General features: G+C 40.3%; 1 protein-coding gene across 1 annotated transcript in view; it reads left to right on the top strand.

Annotated features, from left to right (window-relative positions):
- CRYBG3 (beta-gamma crystallin domain containing 3) overlaps window positions 1-21766 on the top strand; it is a 49931-nt gene extending 28165 nt beyond the window's left edge. The window contains exons 12-20 of the mRNA XM_010073365.1: window positions 166-292; window positions 1289-1321; window positions 4954-5063; window positions 5577-5703; window positions 14386-14525; window positions 17978-18101; window positions 19267-19425; window positions 20025-20184; window positions 21632-21766. Coding sequence (XP_010071667.1) covers window positions 166-292; window positions 1289-1321; window positions 4954-5063; window positions 5577-5703; window positions 14386-14525; window positions 17978-18101; window positions 19267-19425; window positions 20025-20184; window positions 21632-21720 — 1069 coding nt within the window. The 3' untranslated portion in view covers window positions 21721-21766. The remainder of the gene's footprint in view (window positions 1-165; window positions 293-1288; window positions 1322-4953; window positions 5064-5576; window positions 5704-14385; window positions 14526-17977; window positions 18102-19266; window positions 19426-20024; window positions 20185-21631) is intronic.
- Window positions 21767-24507: the final 2741 nt, after the last annotated feature.

Genomic DNA, 24507 nt, shown 5'->3' with positions numbered 1-24507 from the left:
ACAATTTTGCACCTCTCATTGGGTTTGATGTTACACTGTCTGTCAGGTGGATGTATCAAGGCAACTCCAAAGAAAATTGTTCTGTTTAACTCATTAGTATGTTCATCAAACTACACAGAAAAAAAAATGTGATGTTTTCCATTTAATTTTTGTGTTATTCTTCAGGTGGGTTGCTTATCAGCAGAAATATTTCTGTGGAGAACAATATGTATTGGAGAAAGGAAAATATAAGTGTTTCTTTGACTGGGGAGGTTCTAGTAAAATCATCATGTCAATTCGTCCTATTAAGTTGGTGAGTTACCAGAACTTGTTAAGGGTAAAACTTCAAAGAAATTACTCCTTTGGAGATCAGAGTGTACAATAATGTTATCATGTGGGCTCTGCTTTTTAATCAGTTGGTCTATTTACTTGGACACAAGTTCAGGACCCTTGTGGGTGACGTATAAGGAATCTGTTCAGGATGGTGACTGAAATGGACACTCTGGGTCTTTCTGTCTGTCGAGAAAGTTGTCAGGGAAGCTTCATGAGAAGAACTTCCCTTTGGCAGACTGCATTCGTGGAAAGAATAACCTAGCCTGGAAAGATTAATTTGCCTTAAAACATAGTAACTTATAATGCCTAATTAATAATGGATATAAATGGATACTTGAGAATTTATCGGGCCCATATTGTTGTTGTATAATAGAGGTCTGACTTTTTTTCCCCTATTTTTATGCTAAGATATTTGTAATTCATATAGTGACTAAAGACAGGAAATATTCTTAATCCATTACTAAATCCAGTGCCCAAATAGATCAGTGCCAGAACTGTCAAAACCCTAATGCAAAACAAAGACAATCTTCAATAATGAGTATGTAATAATTACAGTATGGCATTGAAAATAGGAAAGGAACAAACACGTAACCTTGTTTAGAAGAGCACGTGTTGAAAGAGGTGTCCCAGTCTTCTGTTGTTTTTAATTGTCTTTTTTTTTTTTTCAAGAAATAGACTCAAAAATAAATACAGAGGCATTTATACAGGCTCTAAGCCAGATTATATCGACTAATTAATGTTGATGGAAGGTCTCTGTGTGGAAAAGGACTGAACAGTCAGGCAGGTAGTCATGAGCTTACAGGCAGCTGATGGCAGAGGCTGGGGCAGAGAATTGTGCCAAGAGCATGGGAAGTGTGTTTCCCTCTGTTCCTGAGTTCATAATTAACAAATTTCAGGAACTTAGTATGTCTTCTAGGAAGTTAATTGTAATTAATTTTATTCATTTATATGCACGTATATACGTTTGTTATTGCAGGAACCACTTGGAACGAATGAGCCTCCACATTTGGTATGTTGATATTATATGAGTCTCTAGTACTAAACCACATTTAATAATTAAATACAGGTAATGTTGAATGTCTTGCTTTGTTTCTTCAGATGATATCTCAGTATTATCATCTCCATACAGCAGAGCATTGATGGAGGAAACTAGCAGATGTGTAAAGGCCGAGTTTGCTAATGTTCTGCTCTTTGCTTTACTCTAGATTACAGCTTTTAGTGTTCTGTCCTCAAAAACGCAAGCAGTTCAGTAGGTTTTACAAATCTGTGATAAATCTCTCCTCTATGATACATTCTATTTCCCTGAAGGTCATGTCTGACTTGGTGACAACTTACAAAGAGAAAGCGATCTCTATAATTCACTTTTAGTCTCAGCTAACAAGTTAGAACAAGTTACTTTAGGGTTTTGCAGTTTTGGTCATTACCTTACAAGGTTAGGTTCCATTAATGCACCTTTGTGATATCTTTCAAAACCAAAAACCTTCACTAAGTGTTTGTGCTCATCACTGAGGATGGTCTGTCTGTCTCTCCTGCAACATTCTGTCCCAACAAGGCTCTCTTCCCTTCCTGCATGAGTTGTTTGTTTTCTTTTTTTGTTTCCTGGAGTGTGCTGCTAGCATGGGTGAGGATGTACGTGGTTATATTCCTCTCTCTCTCTATGACATGCTCTTAATTAAGTGAATTTGGAACACCTTATTTCAAGAAACATTACATTTTTTCAGACAAAAGAGACTTTAGAGTTCAGTGGTTCTGTTTCAGAAAACTTAAGTTCCGGACACAATTTTGCTCTTCCTTGCTCGGATGGGTAAAATAGCCATAAGTGCCTGGGAAATACATACAATGTGTTGTAGATCAGCGTTGCAGGTTGACCATACATGGTGTTGTCGGTCAGCATTGCAGGTTGACCACACCCTTCTTTTTTCTCCAAGTTATTCTAGTTCTACAATTTCATGATTAACCCAGAACTACAGGAAATGTTTCCTGTCTGAAGACATAATTGGTGTTTTATTTTAGTTTTAAACACTGATTTCCTGCCTGACCTATTCATATTGCAGTTTGCAGCCAAATCAAAGACTTGCACATTCACAGTAAGGCCTTGGTAAATGATACCAGATAAAATAACCAACTCAGATTAAACCAGTGGGATCCAAACAGTTGAAGACAATTTTCTTGCTGTCTTCAATTCTTCTACTTTTTCAGGATCTCCCAGAAAGTATTCTTTCAGTGATTTAATCTGGTTTTACAGACCTTTAAGATCAATTCAAACCTTTGAAGTTTCAATAAATTGTGCTTTACAGTATTTTTATTTACAGTGATACATGAAAAAATTTGTGTGTGTGCATATATGGACAGTCACCTTTAAATACCAACATGTACTACATTATGTTTGGCCTTTTGTGTTCTCTAATAGCTGTCTTAATGCTGGTTTTAAAAAATACTATACTGACTTATCAGTCAGCAATTCTAGTTTTCACAGGATTGTGGTCTAAAGCCAGGGAAGAAAGAATATCCTTCCCGTTGGTACAGTTCTTTTAGGAAGAGAACTGTTTTGAGTAAATTTTTATGGGAACACACTTATTCACTTAGGATAAGTAAAGGGCGGTCTTTTGGATAAACAGAATAAATTCCCATTCAAAATAAAATACATGTTTCCATGTATGCAACAGTCTCTTAGTTTGGAACTTAAAAGCATGGTGAATATGAGCTGGCAAATCTTTAAGCATCCTAATGTTTGGCCCTTGTATAAGCCATATACCATTTATTTTGAATGATTATACATTCTCCCACCTTTAATAAACATATGTGAGCTGAGGGAACTGTTTTCACTGTCTACACACAGTGTCTTTTTTTCACTTCTGTTTTAGTTGTTCATCAGAAGCTGAAAAGCAACTAAATTTCTTCAGTCTCTCAGCAATTCCCCTGACTCCTGTCAGGCTCCCTAATAAACAAAGTACTTATAATTTCTAAGAATGCCTGAAATCACTGACTCTAAAAAGCCATTCATTTTATTTATTAAAAATAAAACTTGGTTTTGCCCAGCAAGAACAAAGCCTCTTTCAATAGCAGATGACTTGTACAGATGATTTAGGAAGCAGAGATAATTGCTGTGATAACTTGTATTTTTATTTTAACATGCTGTTCATTGACTTTCTAGAAAGCAAAACCTCGCAGAGTCATGTCAAACCCTGACAAAGTAGAGAGAGCTGCAGTTTGAGACTAATTGCAGTTATGCAATGTTTTCACTGAGGAATCAGTACTTCACCCCAGCTTTTGTCAAATTAAGACCATAATTCATTATTAGATATATTCAGTATAAAAATGGGTTATAGATCTCTTTTAAAAGCCTTGCATAGCATCTGGCCTCTGAAAGAAAGTGTGTGTATATATATTCCTTTATAAAGAGCTTTGAGATAAGTGGGTAGAAAATATTATGTAATTACAGCTTAAATAGATCCTTTGTGACATAGCAGTGCAATTATGTTTACAGGAAAATCAGTTACACTTTATTCATTATATTATAGCTGATTTCTGTTCTCCAGTTTGCAGCTACAGCATGCAAGGCCAGGTTAAGTCTTTCTTGTTCTTTCTAACAGGAAACATATTCATTTATTTTAAAAACATAGACTGAGCTTTTCCATAAAATCATGTGCTGATACTTGTGTTTGGCCTTCTCACTCTGTACTGGGAAAAGCATTTGATTTCTTTTCTTTGGCAGGAAGCTAGGCCAATTTGGGGCATGAAGGGGGAAGGAGCTCTTGCAACAGCCATCGTGTTTTTCTTCCGTTACAGAATATGAGCTGTTCTCTTGATACAGTTATTTTTTTCATTCTTTTACAGCCTCTCTTTCAGGCTTTAAAGTGAAATTCACCTCAGTTACACAGTGGTGGACCAAGGGTACAGAAATCTAGGTGACCTTGCGTAGATCATAAGCTATATCATACTACTTTTATTTCTTTTTTTTCTTTTACTGCAACACTTTCAACCTTACTGCTTTTTCAGCATGAATTGGTCACATCTTACTGTTGAGGTATGGTTCAATGTGGCTTGAAGTTCTTCACCAAGACATGTAAAAAGAGCTTAGCTGAACTTCAGAAAGGTCACTGTGCCTCTACCAGGCTGTACCCAGTTCCCCCAGAAATTTTCCTGAGAGTTCTTATATGAAGAACTACCTGTAATCACTGTGGTCACAGAAGATTTCAAGGCACTTTGTCAACAGTAGCCCTGTATCTTTTGACCAACACTTCCCCATCCTGTTTTGAACACTGGGTTGCTGAGCTAGTAGCAAGAGTTAGCTGCAGTTCAGGAGTACTTTGTATAGAAGATAACATCCTTCAGTCCTAGCATTCTCTTTTTCTCTGGGCTCTCTCCTGCTGCAGTTGAACTTGCACTTGATACCACTGCCTTAGCATCACTGGGAAGCACCCCATACCAGGCCCAGAGATGATAAAGCACTTGATCTTTCTAATAATAAAGCGTCTGTAGAAATGTAAAAGATTCCTTAAGTGAGAATTCATTCTATTTATTGTATCTTTGTGAGTAGAATGGATACTTCTCTAAGACCACAGCTATCTCTGTTTTCATTAATGATAATACGTTCATTTTCCTTCTAGTCATTGGTTTTGTTTTGTTTTGTTCTTGTAGCTCAAAGCTTTCAGTAATACACATTTCCAAGGAGCATGTCTAGATTTCACAGCAGAAGTTTCTGATTTTACATCATTCATACCATGTTCTTTTAAGGTTCTTCGGGGATGGTAAGTCGGTTTTACATGCCACCATTTTAAGCAATATGAATTTTTTTTTAAATACTACTAAAGTTCCAGCAGCTGAAAGTGCATAACACATGCTCATCATATTCCATCATGGCTTAGACTCTTTGTCATGCGATGCATCTCAGTAACTGTCGTCCTGTTCTTGGTTTGGGTAGTATGCATTTTGCTTTCCCTGTGGGAAGTTTGCACAGTTACTGTGATTCTTTCTTTATCTCCAATCAGAATTTATTCCAGATTTTGAGAACTTGGTATGGTAGAAGTGTCTGCATTCCACTTGCGTCATTTGACTCAGGGACTAAGATTTCTGTACCACATGATTTGATTTTGCTGCCTTGGTTGCTTTGTCACGAAGCTTTTCAAGTCACTGTACTTTTAAGCTTAACAAGAACAAAAAAATTTTTTATTCCTTATTTCCTTAGCAAATATTAAATTTTGAAAAAAACTTGTTAATAAGCAGCTAGAGCAACTAATCTTTTTGTTACGTTATTCTTGCAGTTGGCTCCTATATTACCAAGGGGAAATCACTGACAATCACTGTGTGCTGGAAGAAGGCCTCTACGTTGACCTCAGTTCCTGTGGCTGTCCAACTGCTACAATTAAATCCCTCAAGCCTATTCAATATGTAAGGACTTTGTGGGGGGGGGGGGGGGGCGAGTTTTGGAACTCTTCCTAGTCAGATGTCTGAAGCAAGTGCTTGCCCTAAACAAACTCCCACTTAGGGAAAAGAGTGAAGTTTGTTTTCTTGGCTTACGGGATTTTTTTTGGGTTAGGAACAAGCCAAGCTGCATGCACATATGCACATGGTCACTTGTAGGCACACGCTCTTGGGTATTCTGGGCTCAAAGTTTGTCTCTTTTATACAAGATGCATTGGTTGGCATTTTTCTGACTGGTCTTTATTATACAGCTCAGCAAGCTTATAGTACACAGTGAGACATTGATTTTGTTGCACTGTCTAAGCATACAGGGCTTCTTTTTATTAGGCCTACAGCCAAGGTTCAGTCTTCAGGCAGAGTACACACAGAAGACATGAAAATTGAAATTACAAGGTAGCATATACGTGCCATAATGCTGTTTAATTTATGAAGTATTTTACAGAAATATAAAACAGGTTTTCACCTCCTAATGGCATCTCAAATCATGGGTCAATGAGGTGATATAATATTACCATGTATGTGGCCTGTGTGCTGTGTATGACACATCACATGTCCATTCCAAAGTTCATGTGGCCATCCTCTCTCAGTGACTTCTGAGATACAGGACAAATGCCTATTACATATGCACACAGTCTTCATGACTTTCAGGTCACACTGGTTGTTCTACCCAAGCACACATCTTGCGGTCAGGTGTCCTATTGTAGCAGTAAAGTGAGATACGAGGTCCTCTGTGACCAGGAGATTGGACAGGAATGCATTGTACTATCCAGTACAAGACAGATACAGCCTTCTGTACATCCTGGTGTAGTCCTGCACACAGGACAGATACCTCTGGAGTCTTCCTGTCATCTCTGTGCCTTTGTCCCATACCTTGGTATGCTCCTATGCAAGAGTATCAAAGATAAGCTGGCCATAATGCTGTGGGTAAAAGACAAGCAAGTGGCTGCTCTGCCCACTCCTTTCTAGCACTAACCAACTTCCTCTTGTAGTCCGAAGAGACCGACAACTCTTCCTCCTTCCACAGTCACAGAGCACAAACTCAGTCTGTGTGACATGTGTCCTTCAATGTAACTCTTACGAAACTAGACTTCTAAAGATTACTCAATTCAGTTTTCTTCAAATATTAAAAGTCCTTTTTTCTGTTTGGGAACAGATTTTTAAAAAATAAACAAACAAAACCCAAACATAAAAACCATGGACATGGTGGGAAGGATGTGTGACTTGAGGCTGAGAGCTGGTCTTTTCACTAGGTTGCATAGTTGCTTCAGTGGAGCTATAGCTTCCCACCTGCTGAGAGCCTGGTTTTCAGCTTCAAGATCTTTTCATGCTAGGATTTTGGGCTCTGCTCTGCTAAATCAGAATGAAGTTTTGACATGAAATGGTAGGTCTCATCCAAATCCCCCAGCCTGGAATCAGACAGGGAAGTTACTGTGCAGTTTGGCGTAGTAGGAAGCTACTGGCAGCCCTTGATTACCAAGGGCCAAGCCCTGGGAGAAGTGTGTTTGGCAGGCTGTGTGTGGGAAGCTTGCACACGTTTTCCTGTACTTCGTAAGTGGCTTGCACCTCTTAGTTCAGTTCCTCTCTTGCAAATAGGAGCCCTTGTATTTCACAAAATTGAGGCACTAAACAGCATAAAATGCTGTTCAACCACACCTGTTTTACAAATAGAAATGTTCTCATCGGCCCCTAACGCATTGTGTATGCTAATCAGACAGGACAGCACTCAGAGGCATTGTGTGGTACGGACGTGAGGTTAAGCACGCAGCAGTAAGCTTGGTCAGTGGTCAGAAGCAGCCGCAGTTAATTCTGTGCATTGTCTGCAATGCACTGTTCTTGGAACAAAGCCCTTTTTATTACGAGATACTTCTGTTAGCTCATTCAAGAGAGCAGCAAGCATATTCCCAAGTGGAATTGTTGTATAGCTTTATTGAATTCAGTTTTGACATTGGGAACTGCTTCCATTGTTCAGCTTTAAATACCAGCCCAATTTCAGACCTAAGGTGTGTATCTCAATAGCTCACGTGTAAGGAGAATGTTTAACCCTGACACCAAGCCCTGAATGTGCATCATCTCCTGCTGACGTTTAAGTGGGATGTATTTGCTGCAAGTGTAACTGTTGGAAGAACTCTCACATGGCAGAGGAGCCATGAGTTGCTTCAGTGTGGGAGGTTTCTGCATCCCAGATGTTGACTAGAAGTAGAGGCCCATGTGTGGCACTGGCAGAGGGGGAAAAAAATAAACTTTTAGCAGCACAAAGGACTCATAAGGCTGGCTCATTACCAGCCTTTGAAAACAGTCCAAGTTCAAAGACTGGTGTAGATGTGGTCTAGCTGTATATTTTAGAACTAGATTGTTTCAGCCAGTCCTTTTGGAATAGGAGAACAACTCTGCTGGAGCAAATGGGGACATGGGATCTGGGCGTTCCCCTTCTAACTTGCAAGATGGTATGATAATTAACTGTGTGTTACCTTGATGTTGCACAGCTGAGTGAAGTCCCACCTCTGGGCCTTTATCTGCAGGATACATGTAAACATATAGTTTCTTTGTGTGGGGCTAACTCCAAAGTAGGTACTGCATGTAGCAGTGCCTTCAGTGTAACTTTTTTCAGTTTTCACTTAAAATCTGTAACAGTTTTGAGGGGCTTTTTGAATGTTGTCAGCTGCCACAAGATCACTGGGCTCTCCATTTTGGAAGAATTTGAGGACAGAAGTTACATGTTTGTAGTACTCCTTCATGGCAAAGGGTGTGCTTCTGCGACCTGATGGAACAACACTGTAAGGAGGCAGTGGGATTTTTGTGACTGAAGAAGGTAACAGTAATGCATTAATCGATATAAAAAAGCTAAGAACTTCTGCAGCGCCTTGACTGATTGTTTTGAAAAGAAATCAACCAAGGAAAGGATTTGAGGGAATAGTTTGGAAAAAGCAGCTTTGATGCAAACAAAGTACTTGGAAACAAATACAGCAGATGTTCTCAATGAAAAAAATAACCATTTTTTTTAGGAAAGTAAACTTTTGAGTTCTTAGTTTGAAAATTGCCAGAAATATAGTTTGCTTGTTTAAGAGCTTAATTACATAACAAAATGAAAAATCTCATTCTAAATCACTGAGTTGGCCCAATTAAAACAGAACCAAACACAAAGCTTTCAGAGCAACACAGAATGAATTTGGATAAGAAAACAGGCTCAGACTAGTGGTGGTCTGATTTCTTCACTGTGATGACAGGATTTTAGGTTGGCTAGCTTTGTTTCTAACCTTTAGCTCTTGGCGAGAAGTTTTATGGCTTTGCTGAAAAGGGAAGTTGTCATCATTTAATTATGGCATGCTACACCCACCACCGCTGCACACACACTCCCCCATTTCTCAAGAAATTCAAATTAACTTGGTTCCTCTTTGCTTATTTCTCCATTTATTCTGCACTGGTGTCACAGAGGAATTAATCACATCTTTGCAACAAGTTTCTTCTACTGTTTGTTCAGGAAGTAGCAAAGTAAAAGTTAGGTAGGTTCATAAGGAGAGTGGGGAAGGTGTTCCCTTAATTCCAGGAACCTCTTTCCCATCTTGGCTATTCTCAGAGGTGTATAATACTCAAACTAAACCTTTAGAAAGAGACCCTACCTGTATTTTTTCCTTGCTGTTCCATTTCACTCAAATTTGGACTGTACTGGTTTGTCATTCTGGGAGCATTTAGGAAAAGCTATAGGTTAATGAGGGGCTACAAAGAAGGAACAAAGCGTATCTGTACCTTGATAATGAAAAAATAATGTCCTTTGTATTCAGTACCCTGGGAAGAAAAATAGTGTTACAGTACCCATGTATTGATCTAGATTGCATATTGAATAGCGATGTGTTACATGGCCTCTTCCCTTCTGAAAAGGGGAATGCTTCTGAAAGACCAATGAGTCTTTTTTCACATACTGGTTATAAGTGGGGGAAATATGCTAGAAAGTAGATCTCACAGGAACGTATTTATTTAAGTGAACAGGCAGTTACTTGAAATTAGAAGGGTACACATCTATTTAGTAGTGGTAGGAAGACTGGAACTAATGTAACTTGCCTCTCATCGTCTCCTGTCATTGAAAAATCCCAAAGCACTCTTTTAAGAAGTGTTCATTGATGAAATTTGCTGGTATTGTTGTTAATAGTCACTCTGCAGGCAGGTAAAAGCATGGCACAGGTTGCTGCATTTGCTGCAGCAGTGCAGGTATCCATGCCTGCATCAGCAAGGACTTGCCTTTTGCATTGCCATGAATTCATGAGAAGGAAAGCAGGGGCTGCTCCCCTGGTCGCAGAAGAGCAGGTAAAGTCAGCTGGGCCATTTATAGGGCCGTAGTTGCTTACTGGGGCATTTGGCCAGTGTCTGTTTCTTGAAGAGGTTAATCTTTTGGGATAGAAACCCTTACAAGATGTTCTTACAAAGGGGAGTTCAGCTCTACTTCTGGCTTTTCTCAGGCATGTTGTTTTGTTAAACTCCCTGTAATATTTGCTGTGACTTATATGGGCAAGAGTATCCAGGATTTTTGCAGCAAGCAATTAGTTTTCCTTCTAAAATGTTAACTTCAGCCCTAAAGTTAAACCAGTCTCATAATTTCTAAAAACAAAAATGAGATCTGGGTTGTAGGTTGTGCAATGCCTTTTTTTTCCTCCTGCACCTTCTTTTCTTTTGAGGCATTCTTTCTTCTTGCTCTGATCGATGATGATGGTTCCTGTATTTCTACATTGATTATCTTTTCTAATTTAAACACAGGTTTTAACTAATCTCCTTAGCATTCCTATGAGGCAAATAATGAAATCAGCTACAAAAAATGAATCTGTGTTTCCCAGGGCCAGGCAATGAGTCATTTTGTGGAGCTAGGACTGGACCGCGGGTGTTACTGTTGTCCAACACCATGTTCCTCTCCCTCAGCCAGGCATCTTTCCCACGCTGAAGGGAGTAGCCAGGCAAGCACAACTTCGGTAAAGACAGTTGTAAATTGTGAGTTAGCCAAGACTGAAGAGTAAAGATTTTTCCAAGGATGTTGTAATACAGCTGTGGAGTCTCTTCCACTTAGTCTGGCAAATGCTGTTTGCATAGCAACAGCTCAGCAGGGACGAGAAGTAGGGAAATGTACCAACCCTTCAAAGTTTGCAAAATCTAAGTTTGCAAAAAAGGTGCAAGGGAAGATAATGTTTTGCAGTAAGCCCTTCTCAGAAGGGCTTTATTACTAATAATTTTCCTAACATTAATAATGAAAAATCATCTGTATGTTATCCATAGCTAAAACTATACTTGTTTTTATTATAAGCATGTGTGCAACTTCATTTGTGGACTTGGTTTTCATTTGTAGCACCTTTTGGTTAGCTTCTTTGTGTCTGTACACTATTGCTTTTCAGCGGGTCAAGCACCTAAGCCTTGCACCACAAACAAAAGGCATTTGAAAGGAAGCTCATCTTGCACTGATTTTTTTTTTAATACTAAACACTTCAGGGTCACATTGCACTTTTTTCTGAGCTGGTAAGGTATAAAATTGTGTTCTGAATTGTGAGAAATTTGTAGTACACAGCTTCTCTCCATTAAAAAAAAAGGTGGAAGTCATTGAGGGGAAAGTCTTAAGCTGAGTTGAACTGTGCAAGAGATTTTTAGTGTTTTGATTTCCATGGCTTACCTTTTAGCCTCTGAAATCGCACTGTGGGGAGGGAAAAAAGGTATATCATTTCCATGGTGTCACATGCTGTGTTAGCCATAGGCTACCACACCTGTTAAGTAAAGAATATCACTGTATTTAGCAGTTCACAAGGCTATGTAAATACAGCTTTGCTTAATCACCGGCCTCTTGAATATATTAAATCTCTTCAAGTTTCTCCCTGGATACAGGACAAGCAAAACCTTTTGAAACTTTATTGGTGCTAGTTTAAGCAACGCAATTAGTTCCTTAACGCACAAAGATCAGTTTAAGTAATTCTTCAGTGCTTTGTCATTCTTGCAGTTGGCAAGCTTTCCCCAAAGGATGGCATTTCAGGTGTTTTCCTTGAAATAACTAAGGTAATCCTGACCTAGACATGGTAATGAATTGCCAGTCGTGGGTAAATGTAGATGTCTTTAGCTCACGAAAATCCGGGACTGGGGTCCACCTAAAGCAATGCCACAATCTGAGGTTGTCCCCTCTTGTATCCTCTGCCCCGTTGTCCTTTGTCTGGCTCTCAGAGAGCCCCATTCTTCCCTGGCTTGTCAGGATTGGGCCTTGGTAAAGAAAGCTGATCCTGTCAGTCTCACACTTATCTGTTGGTGATGACTTTTCAGCCTGAAAATGGGTGAAGGCGCACCTCAGCATTCTGCAAGGAAGGGTGGGAGCAAGACGCCTCTGTAGTAAGTGTAACAGCATAGCCTCAAAACCTTGTTTTTTACTGTTGGTAGTTTCCATGGAGCTATGAAAACAAAATCAGAGAAAAAAGCCAGGCCAAGTCACTGCTGCCAGCTGTTGGTGTAAGACGGTATATATAAAGTGAGTAACCGGCTCCTTGCTCTATATATGGTGATGGAAATAGGAAAGCTTCAGTGCTTGAGACAGCAGCATGTGTTCTTGTTCTGTGCTTCATGTCTGTGCCAAGATCAGTGGAGTCCTTCTGAGGTCTCACTGGAAAGGTGGTATCAGTCCTTGTGATGATCGGTTGTGTGTGTTTGTCATAGATGCAATGTCTGCTGCTTACCAACAGGCTGGGACTCTGAGCAGGCTTTCTCAGGCCCATTGAGTGCAGTCTCATCCACAGGAGAGCTAGAGTCATTTTAATTGACACCACCAATTTGCTGTTCTGACTCTTGGTGTATAAATGGATACGCTGGATCAGATGACTTGTCCATCTAGTACAGTCTCCCTGTCTCTTAATTGAATATTGCAACAGCAGGATAAATTTTAGGCTTTGGTAACAATGGCTAACAACAAGGATGCCCAGTGGTGTTTCCCATGCTTACTAATGCACTTGTGAAAATTTTTCCTGTTGGACCTGTTCTGGACATGGCTTCTGGTCTCCACTCAGGCGTGCCAAGGGAGTAGGCTCTTGCAAACTGGAGTGTGATGATACTGCCTTGCCGAGCAAAGCAACCTGAGAAGTGGCTGCCTGCACTAGGTCTAGATTTCAATGTAAGCCTTTAGACACACACTGTAAATTTGACCCACCTTGTCCAGAAGAAGACAGGTGGGAAGAACTGACTATCCAAAATAAAAATGCTGTGGGTTTTAATCTCTTTCTGTTTTGTAACATTTGTTTTTTAGGAGTGCAATGGGATTTAAAAAATCTCTCAGAGTAGATGATCCTAGGCTCTTCTTTAAAACGTCTCTGCAAACTCCCTGTCCATGCAGTGCTGCTTGACTTACATTGTCCCTGCACTGGTTGGCAGAGGAAAACAATTTCTCCGAGGCAGGCTTTGAACAACCAGCTACATACCAAGTGCACTGAGTCAGTGCCAGTAAATTTGTAAGTCCTGAATCACCACTGAATCACCACTGAAGTGTCTCTTCAGAGACACTTCACTAGAATATATGTACCTCTTCAAGCGTGAAAGTTAAGTTCTTTTAATTACTCAGTGCCGGTGTTGACTTTAATTCAAGATTTTGTTTCATTCATCCCACCTGAGGCCATGTCTTTGCTGCAAAAGAAATCCTACCTTTTGCCTGGGCTGGCTATTCAGCATTAACATCTCCTAAGAACAAGGAGACTTCCCTGGAGAGGCTGCTAATTGAAGCAGTGAATCAGACCTGTTCCCTCTTCCTTTTCCAGCTGCATCAAGATATAAATTACAAGTGCTCATTATCTCAGTTACAATACTGCCCTTACAGTTTTAGGTTAAAAATGCTGAAAAATTATACAAGTGTTCCTTGTACTAAGGCGTGGACTCTGTGTATTTAAATCTGTTCCCTCTGTGCTTTTCTGCTGATCTTGCAGCTGTACCCCATTTTTGTGCAAACTGATCTTTTTATTTGCTTTCATAGGCAATCTCTCAACTGTTGAAAAGGACATTAAGTGAAAAATGTTTCAAATCTACATGAGATTGAAGGGCTTACTAATTACGCTGTTTTGTAAAGATTGTGGGAAGAAAAATAGGAACGTCTGTTAAAAACATTGAGAACTTTTTAGTTCTGACCTTTTTAACCTTTTCCAATTTGTCAATCCTTCAAGATTTTTTTCCACTGAACCACTGCTAATTGCAGTCTATGGACAATAGACTTGTGATTTGCCTCACAACTTTAGATGCAATCTGCAGATTACCCTGAAAACTACTGCTGTAATCTGTTCCATCAATAACTAAATAAACTGGATTTATGAAAAGGAATCAAGGCCCTGATGATACAAATTGGATCAAAAAGAGCTTTTTCAAATGCAGAGGCCTCTCTGCATCTCAGGCAACTCGCTGTGTCTGGCCTGTGTCAGTGGGGCACTATACTCTGATGACAAAGCCACTGATAAATCCAGTATGTTTCAGCTGTGTGTGCTTTGTTGGTGGATGTACATTTTTTTTCCTTGCTGTTGCATTTGCTGAGGGAGCATGATCTAACCCGAAAGCATGTGGAAATAAACCTGAAGTGGGCAAATGTGTGCATCATGCCAAACAACTGAAGTTAGACTGTTCCTAGTAAAACTTTGCTATTTTTTTTTCTCCTTCCCCCTACCCCAGGTTTTTGCTGAGCCCTCCATCAGTCTGTTCGCTCTGGAATACTGCAAGGGCAGAGAATTGCACTTCAGTGAACCCGTCAATTCTGTTTTGAATGAGGACCTTCATTTTTACACTCAGTCTGTATGGGTGAGAAGTGGATTGTAAGTATGGAAGAAATGTTATTGTCACTTTTGCATTATAAGAGCTAATACTGAGCATGCATTTTCTTCCAATTTCTGCCTTTTTTCATAGGGTGTGTTTTACATTCTAACTTTTATTTTGAGACAGTATAAAATCCTAAAATGCGGTTGAATGCTTTCACAAGTGCACTTTTTGTATCAGGGCCCAAAATTAAGAAAAACTCTGGGCAAAGAGAGTATTTCGCCCTGTAAGGACTGTCCTATCGTCCTTTTATCTCTATACAGAAATGAACAATAGAGCCTGTTGTTCAGGCCAGGAACCAAAAGTAAATAAGTTTTGATTGCTGACTTACAAAGACAGGTAGAGTAAACTCAGACTGCTTTTATTAACCCCTGTAAAATACCAGCTATAAACTGCAGTGATTTAACTTAAACCACGGAAGTGGTTCAGTGAAGCTTGACAGCGTGCTGATCAGCTGCCAAAAAGGCAGCAACTTCTGAGAGAAGCTCTGGGCGGATCTGACAGCTGGAACGGTAATTTGCTTCTGTTATTAGTTTAACCTCCTTCCCTGAGTGTAAATACACACCCAGGATCTTCTGTGAGAACTCATTTTCATCTGCAGAAGTGGCCTCCTAACCTCTTCTGCGTCTCCCCCTTTCACCTTTTGCAGAAACTCCCAAGTATTCTCTCTCAGCCAGGTTTTCAGCCTCCACATCCACAGCAGCAACAAATAACTTAAGAGACTCATCCTGCAACTGAGACTGACTGGAAACTGCTGTTGTTCTAATGTGACACACATCTCCTGCATTTATTTTTAACCTTTTCCCTACCTTTTTCACATAGACAAAGCTGTCATTTCCTTGAGAGATCTTATGGGATGACACAAAACTATGGAAAAATTTTAACTAATTGGGCAAGGAATTCATGTAGACTGTTCACAGCTTAGGTATATCTCTGTTGTGATTCTTATGATGAATTTTTCAAATGCATCTAGTCTGTTACTACCTAGAAGTCAAAACCCTTGTACGCCTGGCTATCTGTGATGACGTTGCTGAGCATTCCTCTGATTCTTTGAGGTTGGTACAAAGGCTAAGCCGAACCTAGCTAACGCTCCAGAGCACCATGGACTGTTTTCTCTCAGGAATTTCACACAAGTGTTTTCTTGAAGGGTTGGTTAATTTAAGAGCAGTCAGTGGTGATTGACTTCAGCTGTGAGCCCATAGTGAATATAAGCTTCCCCACAGAGCTTTGCCAGTTCACAATAAATTCTAGTCCCCAGCATCTGTGCCACTTCCATCCTGAGCCCTTGCTGAAAATATATAGAGGGAGAGATCATCTGCTGCTGTTGTCTTGAGGTGCCCCAGCTGAGAGTGGCAAGCAGCTGCCATTTCAGGCTGAGAAGAGCATACATGCTTTCCCCATGATATGTGCTAGTTTGGAGGAGGAAAAGCCTCCTTTGGGAGGAACACCTGACTTCTGGTGGGAGTGTGTAAATCTTCATACCTCTGTGGAGGTGTTACAGTCTAAAGTGTGTGCAGCTGGGGAACGTCTCTTAATGAGCTTTCTCTGCCCTCTCATCAGGGCTGTGGAGGTGGAAATTAAATCACTTTGCCCATGCAGTTGGCTGTAGAGGAAGAGGGGTGGCTTTAGGACCACATAGTAGAAAAGCATGGGAGAGTGAGTGCAACAGTCCAGCCCCATCTCCATCTTCCTGTTCATTTCTGCGTAACTGAGCCAGATCAGGTGGATCCCTGTCTCTGGGAAGGGTCAGGGCAGAATGGCTGGGCTTGCTCTGAGCTCCTTGTGATACTCGCTAGGAAACAGACCTCCACAGCCTGTCCCCATCCCACACTGCAGATGGGTACCCTAAAGGTTGAGGGTGGCACATGATTGTGGGAATTCTGTGGGATGTCCTAGAAGGTTTGTTGTCTTTATCTGCAAGCAAGAGTTCAGGAAGGCAGATTTACAGGGGTTTTTTTGCTCCTTGCCCCAAAGCCTGCTCCCAGCTTTAGACAAATGACAAAGATTTACGTAAATATACCAATGGTATCTTGCTGCGAGGCTTCGGTACAAGGATCCTCCCTGAGCCAACTGACCACCTCAGTCAGAAATGACCTGAGCCTGGACTGTGGCTTGGCAAAGGGGGCGGGGGGCTGAGGTACTCCAAGGTGTGGGAAAGATGGCACAGTGTAGGCTGCGGGTCTGTGTGAAAGCCACCATGAGTTTTGTCTGGGTTGCTGAATGCTAGAAGCCCAACATGGCTTCACGTGGTTATTACTGTAACAGTCTTTCCCCGTTTCCTGTAAATACCTGCTTTGAAACTGCATTGCAAATGAGACTGTTCAGTGCTCCAAGGGCACTGTTAACAGTGAATTCTCAGTGACTTGACAGAAAGCATAGCAAGAAAAGTCAGGAATGTGTCAGATGTGTAAGGAACACACAGTGGTGGTCAGGCTGCTCTGATACCTGTTTGTTAGTCAGCAGGTATGGGCTTAATTTGAATAAACTGTGACACAGCCTCATTACGAGGCAGTTCACAGTTGGTACACTTTAGCCTCCATGGAGTCCTGAGCGAGGCTGGCTGTTAATTTCTCCAAATTATATGCAATGGGGAAAAGAAAGTTACAGGTGCTCTGAGCCCTGTTTGTGGATGTTTTCTCACTGACTAGAGTGCAGCCATCCCTCATGTTCTTGGCAGCTGACCTGTAAAACAGGTAACATGGGGAAACCGGTACTTTCTTTGTGTTCAGATGAGTTAATGAGTGAAGCACTTAGGATTCACTGTCTGCACAACAGCGTCCTATTGTTACAAACAAAACTGATCTGTGATCCTGAGGCTGCCTTTGTACCAGCAACACAGTATTTACTCAGCAGATGCCTGGATAACAAGGGCTCTCTGTATGTGCTGGTGCTTTAACTCTGTGCTAAAGGATTCAGCCATGTCCATGGCTCAGATATATTGACTATAGGAAAGTCTGTTACAGCAATATATAGGTTTTGGAGTAAATATTTTGTGTTTTCAGACAAGTGGAATAGCTATAAAAAGCTTTAACAAAAGGAAACACTGGACAAGATCCTCTCATAATTAATATGTACAGCCAAGCAAAGCTGCAAGTAGTGCTGTCTGGTGTGTGTCTTCCTAGTTTCCTAATGCGTGCCCTCTGAAACATGCATTATTGCCATATGGGTTCATGCAGAGGTTCTCGTATTTGTGGGGGAAAAATGGGGGGGGGGTGGAGTAAGAGTTTACAAGTTTCAGGCAGACAAACAGAAAACTGGTCTTAATTTAGACAGAAAACAGTTAAACCACTTGAAATGGATGGCATTTTGTGGCATGGTGATAGAGATTTGATATTAGCACTACTATTGGAGAGGTTTGGGGCTTTCAAGAGCACAGTCCTGAACACAAGCCTATAGTTTAGTTTTGCTGTGGTTAATGTTTAGTCTTTCATGTTCCATTTTCTGTATCCAGGTGGATTGCATACGAGGGATGTAATTTTTTAGGAAAGCAGATTCTGCTGGAGCCCAGTGAGATTTCAAACTGGAGTGAACACAGTGGCTGGAAACTAATTGGCTCCCTTCGTCCTATGAAGCAGGTACTGTAAGGCTGTATGAGGACAGGGTTTTTTTTGGACAGGGATTAGTGCACAAGTATCATATCTACCACTAAGTATAATGGCGTGCATTGTACTCCTTAAATCAGGCCAAATGATGACAGCCAGAAGGACCCACTGGAAGATTACTGAAGCAGAAAATTCCTTTAGTGGCAGTTACTGAGATCTATATTAGGCTTTTAAAGGGAAATAATTCCTAGATTCTTGGAGCCAAGTTTTGTTTTTCTGAGTGGCTCATTAGCATGTTCTGTAGATGCTCTATTTTTACATTTCTGCCATATAACAATAATAATGAGAAAACCAATTGGTTTTGGCTTGTTTCATAATTAAAGTAAATGGAAGCAAGAGCAAATTTTACTGTGCTATAGCCTGGATTTCCAAAATAAGCAAAGTTTATTCAGTGCCACCAGGTTTTCCCTCTCTGGCTCACCCCAAGTAATGCCAATTTCAGTCTCATTCAAAGATTCAGGTCTCAAAACCACAAAGTTCTTAGGAGCTTTGTGAGAGATAGATAGAGAAGCAAGACTGAGATAAATGCCCGTCATTCAAGGAAAAGCAGGTACAGTTCTGCTTCTCTGCCTTTCCAAGATGCATCAGGTAACCACTGCCACACATAAGCTCCAAACCAGTCAAAGCACATTGTTGCCAAGTGCCCAGCCACACAGCTGTGGGAGCACAGCGTCATGAGGAGATAGGAAAAGGACAGGGGAGAGTGGCAGGGAATGGGAGCAGTAACTCCATTGGAAAAGAGTTTTTGTTTCAGAACAACTTCTTCCCACTTAGTGACAAACACTGCTTTATTTTTAAACACTAGATTCAACTGGAGAAATGTTGCAGTAGACAAAAATAATCATCTTTGACATTAGTTATGCATTATTGCCTATCACCAGAATTAGTTCTATAGACATAAATATGTTTTTAAAAAAAAATAATCTGCCATTGCTGCTTACAGCAGTCTGTCTGCATGTGGAGAACACTTACTGCTGCTTTACATGCACATTTGTTTCCAACAAAAAAATATTTAACATCCTCATCTGAAACTGGAAATGGAATGGATACTTTAGAAAACTGATGTAAGATGTAAGGGGATCTCACATTGACTTTCTAAATCTCTGTGTTCTAACTATCATCCTTCACACTATTTCAGCCAGCAGTGTACCTCAGAGTGAAGAACCGAGCCCAAGGTAAATATTTGACAGTCGCTGGAAGCCTATCAGATGTAAGAGCAACATCAGTGTGCGCGTCCCCATACAATGGCAAGAACACTCAGATCTGGCACTACTGTCGTGGCCTCTTCAAATCCAAGGTGAGTTTCCATATGCTGGGAAGTGGGTGGTTTATATCCCCCTGCTGTCCTTTCAGCTCACTTCTTGATTTTACTGCAGGCTAGCATTAACACCAGGATAGCTTTTGGCTTCTCCCATGCATGTTAAACCAAAACCCTTACAACCTACATCCTCCTCCTGTGTATAGACAGATTTGATCTGTCTGCTCTGGCAAAGTTGGACTGCTTTTCACATCTGTCTAAAGGCACTGTTCCCGGAAGTAGAAACCTGATTTTGTCTAAAGTCACAAGTTCAAGTTTATTACCTCTAAAAAGTTAAGAATTTCTCTGAAAAGTAATACGCGATGTAAGTGATTCTGTATTAATGCTGTCCTTCATAGACTGTTATTAATACAAAAAGCTGATGATGTAACACAAGAACCACCTGAAGTAACAAAGACCACCCACTCTTGCTCAAGCAGCTCGTCAGTTGCTGAATAATCTGTTCCTAGCTTGCTTGCCAGGCTCATTACCTACTATAGCATGATTACTACAATGTGCTCAGTGCCTGAAACAGAAACAAGTCAGACACAAACCCGAGGCTCTGTGGCCTGGATCTCACTCCTCCTCTTGTTCCTTAGGCTAACAATGCCTGTCTGGATGTCATTGGTGGCAGAGATGTGCCTGGGGCCAAAGTCGCGCTCTGGGCAGAACATGGGAAGGACAGGCAAAAGTGGAGACTCAATGAGGATGGAACCATCAGTTCATACCTCAGCAACAAATTGGTGCTTGATATTAAAGGTATTTAAAAAAAAAAAAAAAAAAAAAAAAACCAAAACAAAAAACTAAACCTCACATGTTCTAGGTGCATTTTCTGATTGCAGTTAATTGCCATATTCCAGCTCTTTTTGTACGTAAGGTTAAATGCTGAATCCTATCTTTACTGTTGTTAGATTTATGTCTAGTTGCTTGACAGTGGGACAAGAAACAACAGGGCAGGGGTGAACCTTTCTCTTTTGATCCCAGAGGTTTATTTTTATCAGGTCAACTGACTACTGAAGGGAGTTCAGCAGTACTGAGGGCAAGAAATGCAAGTTACAGCAGACAAAACGGTGAAGGAAAAGCAATCCGAGAATAGGTGTGGCTCAAAAAGAGAAAAGTGCTCACTCCTAATGTTTTCACACTGGTTAAAATTGTCATTGCTCAAGTCCTAGTCCTTCTAATTTATCCATCATGGTGGAAATAATCACATTCGAGAAAAGCCTGTTCCTCACACAAAATTTGTTCGAGCCCTGCTGCTGGCACTAGGGTTTTATCCCTACAGAAAGGCAGCGGGGCAGTGACTGCAGTGGCTGGTTAGATGAAAGGTCTAAGTAAATTAATGGATAGCCTAACACCCCTGCAGGGCTTGCAGAGCAAGGGTAACAACAGCACATCGTGAAGTCATCAACCTTTTCAGTGACTGTCCTCCTGGCTGTTACACATCTGACCTCTGCAGCTCACACGTACTGATAATGAATTCTCAGCCCCCCGAAGTTGAACTAGCAGAGCATTCCTGGCTTCCAGAACTAAGGCGTTTAAATAGCCATTAGGTGCAACTGGTAGTACTAATGGGAACTCTTACAGTATCAGAAAGCTGCGCTGCCTAGGTTATTGCTAAATATAATGCTGAAGGCTGGGGTGGCAAGATACCACTTGATAGCTCTTTAGAACACCGCTTGTAGTGGATTTTTATTTGTGGTATAATGATAAAATATGCACTGTCATTTCTATGCCACATGTATTCAAAGGAGATAAATTTTATTTTAAGGACTTCCTAAGTTTGTAGTTGAAATGGATTTGCTACACCAAATAATCTCACATGTATGTGTGAACCTGTGTATTTCAGCTGTAGCAATATGCGCCTTAAAAATCCAGGTATAGGGCGGGAGTTCAGGATCTGCCAAAAAAGCAAAATCTGTTTAGAGGTGCTGTTTCTGTGCACAAAGGTATATTTGATGACTCTGGTTTATGGTATATTCTGCTTCCTGACTAACAGAGCTCCTCCTCAGGGCCTAAGCTGACGAGTGACTGTTGGAAGGAGACAAACATACAGAGGCAGAGGGGCAGACAGCAGGCCCCTACCTCATGAGATTTCTGTTTTTCAGCTGATTTTCCTACATAGTCACACTTTTTAAAGATTATGCATAGACTGTTCTAAGCATTTCTTTTTAAAAATTTTCCTTCATTATTTTGTTTTGTTTTTAAGGAGGAAATTATTATGACAAGAATCACATCATTATGAATCAGCTGACAGATGACAAACAATCACAAAAATGGGATATTGAAATACTGTGAGTAAAACCCACCACACAGATGGACCTTGTGTGGCTTATTACCACCTAGAGGGGAAGGAAAAAAAAAAAACACACTACTGAAGTCACACCACTGGAACCTTAAGCAGAAACTCCTCTCTACTTTCCTTCATACCAAGCACCAACTCCTAAAACTGAATTTTGCACAAATCTGGAAGATGGGAGGTTGATCTAATACCTTTCTGCAGGAAAGGCAATTTTTTAGAGGCCGCTGCAATGAAAGTCACTTTTATTTCTTCATCTTGAGTATTAAAAGTAAATGCAAAAGACTAGACATAAGCTTTGCTGGATATGAACTGCAAGAGATACTATGGAAAGGGTTCTTTAGAAATGTTGTCTTTACCTTCCTCTCAAACTGATGGAAGCTCAGTGAAGAATTAATGCACTAATGAGCTTGAAAGAGGTTGAGTTGGACTTTTATGCCCTGAGTGAAACTGTGTAGGCTCCAAGCGATCCCGAAGCTCAGATCATCTCTCTTGCTAAAATGCAATTTATTTTGTTTATAAAGACAACTTTGAACTGGAACTACTGCCTCAGCATGTGAAATGAGGCAGTAGAAAGAAAACCGACTTTCACCTTGCCTAATGTTACTGGTAGGCTTTTGTCTTCATTTGTTTTAACAATACCAAATTTCCAGGTTCAGGAACTGGTTTTGCTGACCCATGGCCTGTTTCCAACCCATGAAATTGTGACCAAGTTATCACTGAAGATCACCTTTAACATGGAGCCATATGTGCATGTATCAAAAGAGAACAAACAGTCCTGGGTCAGGCTAGACTTCTACAAGGGCTGGCTGCATTTAGAGCAGTAATGATTTTAACTCAAGCTGTATTTTGGTTTGATGTATATAGATTAATTTAATACAATGTAATTTGTTCTTGAAATCACGTCTTCCTTCAGAAAATAATTCACCCTAGTATATATTTTCAAAGGTGCTAGCAGCCTGCATTTCATTGCTTGCGTAATGTTAAAAGAACAGCGTAACTGCATTTAACGTGTTCCTGTGGCTCATCAACACCACGTAGCTCTTATCCCAAAGGAGGAGGACTTGGAGTAATGGTCCAGACCTTGGCATGCTGGTGTGTTCCTCCATTTCAGCACTATGCAACCAGCCTGCTAGCCATCACTTGAGACAGAGAGATCCAAATACTTTATTGGACTGCAGTTGTCGGAGGCTTGAAAAGCACATTCCTCATGCTACACTGACAAATGCAGAAGGAACTGCAGACAGTTGTAGGGCTGTGAACACCTGACGTGGAAGAGAAAGTCCCTTAGATAACTGGTAACTTCATTTGATTTCAGCATCACTATATAATCTATTTCATTGAAAATGTAATATTTTTCCTTATTTGTATATTCAGGGTATGTTTTCCTATAACTATTTAAAGAGGAGTCTAGGTTAGCTAAAGACAGATATTTTAATTTCCAAAAGCTGTAACTGTCCCAGTTGTGCACTCAAAAAGGATTCATTCCCAAACAAGTAAAAACATATAACCCTAAATCTGCCACAGAAATAAAATATATGGATGTCTATTTTTGTATTAATGGAGTTCTATATAGTACTATTTAAAAAAAAAAAACAACCTATCCACTTGCACTTACTATTTTACATTCTAAAATAATCATAAATTTGCTGTTTAAGTAACAGATCTTGAAATGTATGTATATATTTTTCCAAGGGAAGCACTTGTTTAGCTTTTTCTATGTAACTAAGTCGGTATATCAAGTGTTCTACATGTGACTTGCTTTTCCATATGAAATTTTAAAAGCCTGTGTAAAAAGTTCTAGTCTTTTAAACCAAGCATAACTAACTCACATTTGGTGTATCCATGTTATGTAACAAAGCAAAGCAGGCTTTTGTACTTAAGAGATCTTGAATGTAAAATGATAAGCATGTATATTTTAATTGTATAAAACTTTTTTTTAGGAGGAATGTTTTGCTTGTTGGTTTCTTTTTAAACAAATGGAAGTTGTTAGAGATGTCAAGCACACTTCAGTAAAATATTTCCTTTCAAATGGAGAGAAAAGGGATAAGTATTGGAATAGGTGACTGTGCTGTTATGTTAGTTTGCATATTAAACATTGATGTTCAGGTATTAAAATAACTGCACTACTCCCATCAACACCCACTTAAGTGAGCACTAAGACACAAGATTCCAGTTACAGGTTTGTGCTACTTTCACGTTAAATTGGTGCTGGGGGAGGTAGAGGTTAAATAGTATTGATTGTTCCAGGGGTGGCAGCATCTGAGGGCAAAGTCTTATCCCTTTGGGAAACACCATACATAGCTTTTATTGAGAAGCTTTTGTTCTTTGTCACAGACTGTAGTGATAGGATGAGGGGTAACTGTTTTAAGCTGAAAGAGAGTACATTTAGATTAGATATGAGGATGAAATTTTTCACTGTGAGGGTGGTGAGGCACTGGAACAGGTTGCCCGGGGAAGTTGTGGATGCCTCATCCCTGGAGGTGTTCAAGGCCAGGCTGGATAAGGCTTTGAGCAACATGGTCTAGTGGGAGGTGTCCCTGCCCATCTGTCCCTTCCAACCCAAACCACTCTATGATTCTCTGGGGGCAAACAAACAGAAAAACAGGTTTTCTTGCTGGTGAACTTTACAAATTAAAAAAAGAAGTTACTGGTTTTTGCCAAAGGTCCTGGAGCTCCATGTATGCCTTTAGATGTCCTCCACATCAAGGCATCTATTCAGAGGAAAGGGGATAGCACAACACAGGTGTTACTGTGATTTCATCCACCCACAGCCATGGAGCTGT

This window comes from Pterocles gutturalis, unplaced genomic scaffold (assembly GCF_000699245.1).
Source record: "Pterocles gutturalis isolate BGI_N339 unplaced genomic scaffold, ASM69924v1 scaffold12887, whole genome shotgun sequence".
Taxonomy (NCBI): domain Eukaryota; kingdom Metazoa; phylum Chordata; class Aves; order Pterocliformes; family Pteroclidae; genus Pterocles; species Pterocles gutturalis.
Note: the sequence above shows the minus strand (reverse complement) of the source record. Positions and strands in the feature narration are given on the sequence as shown.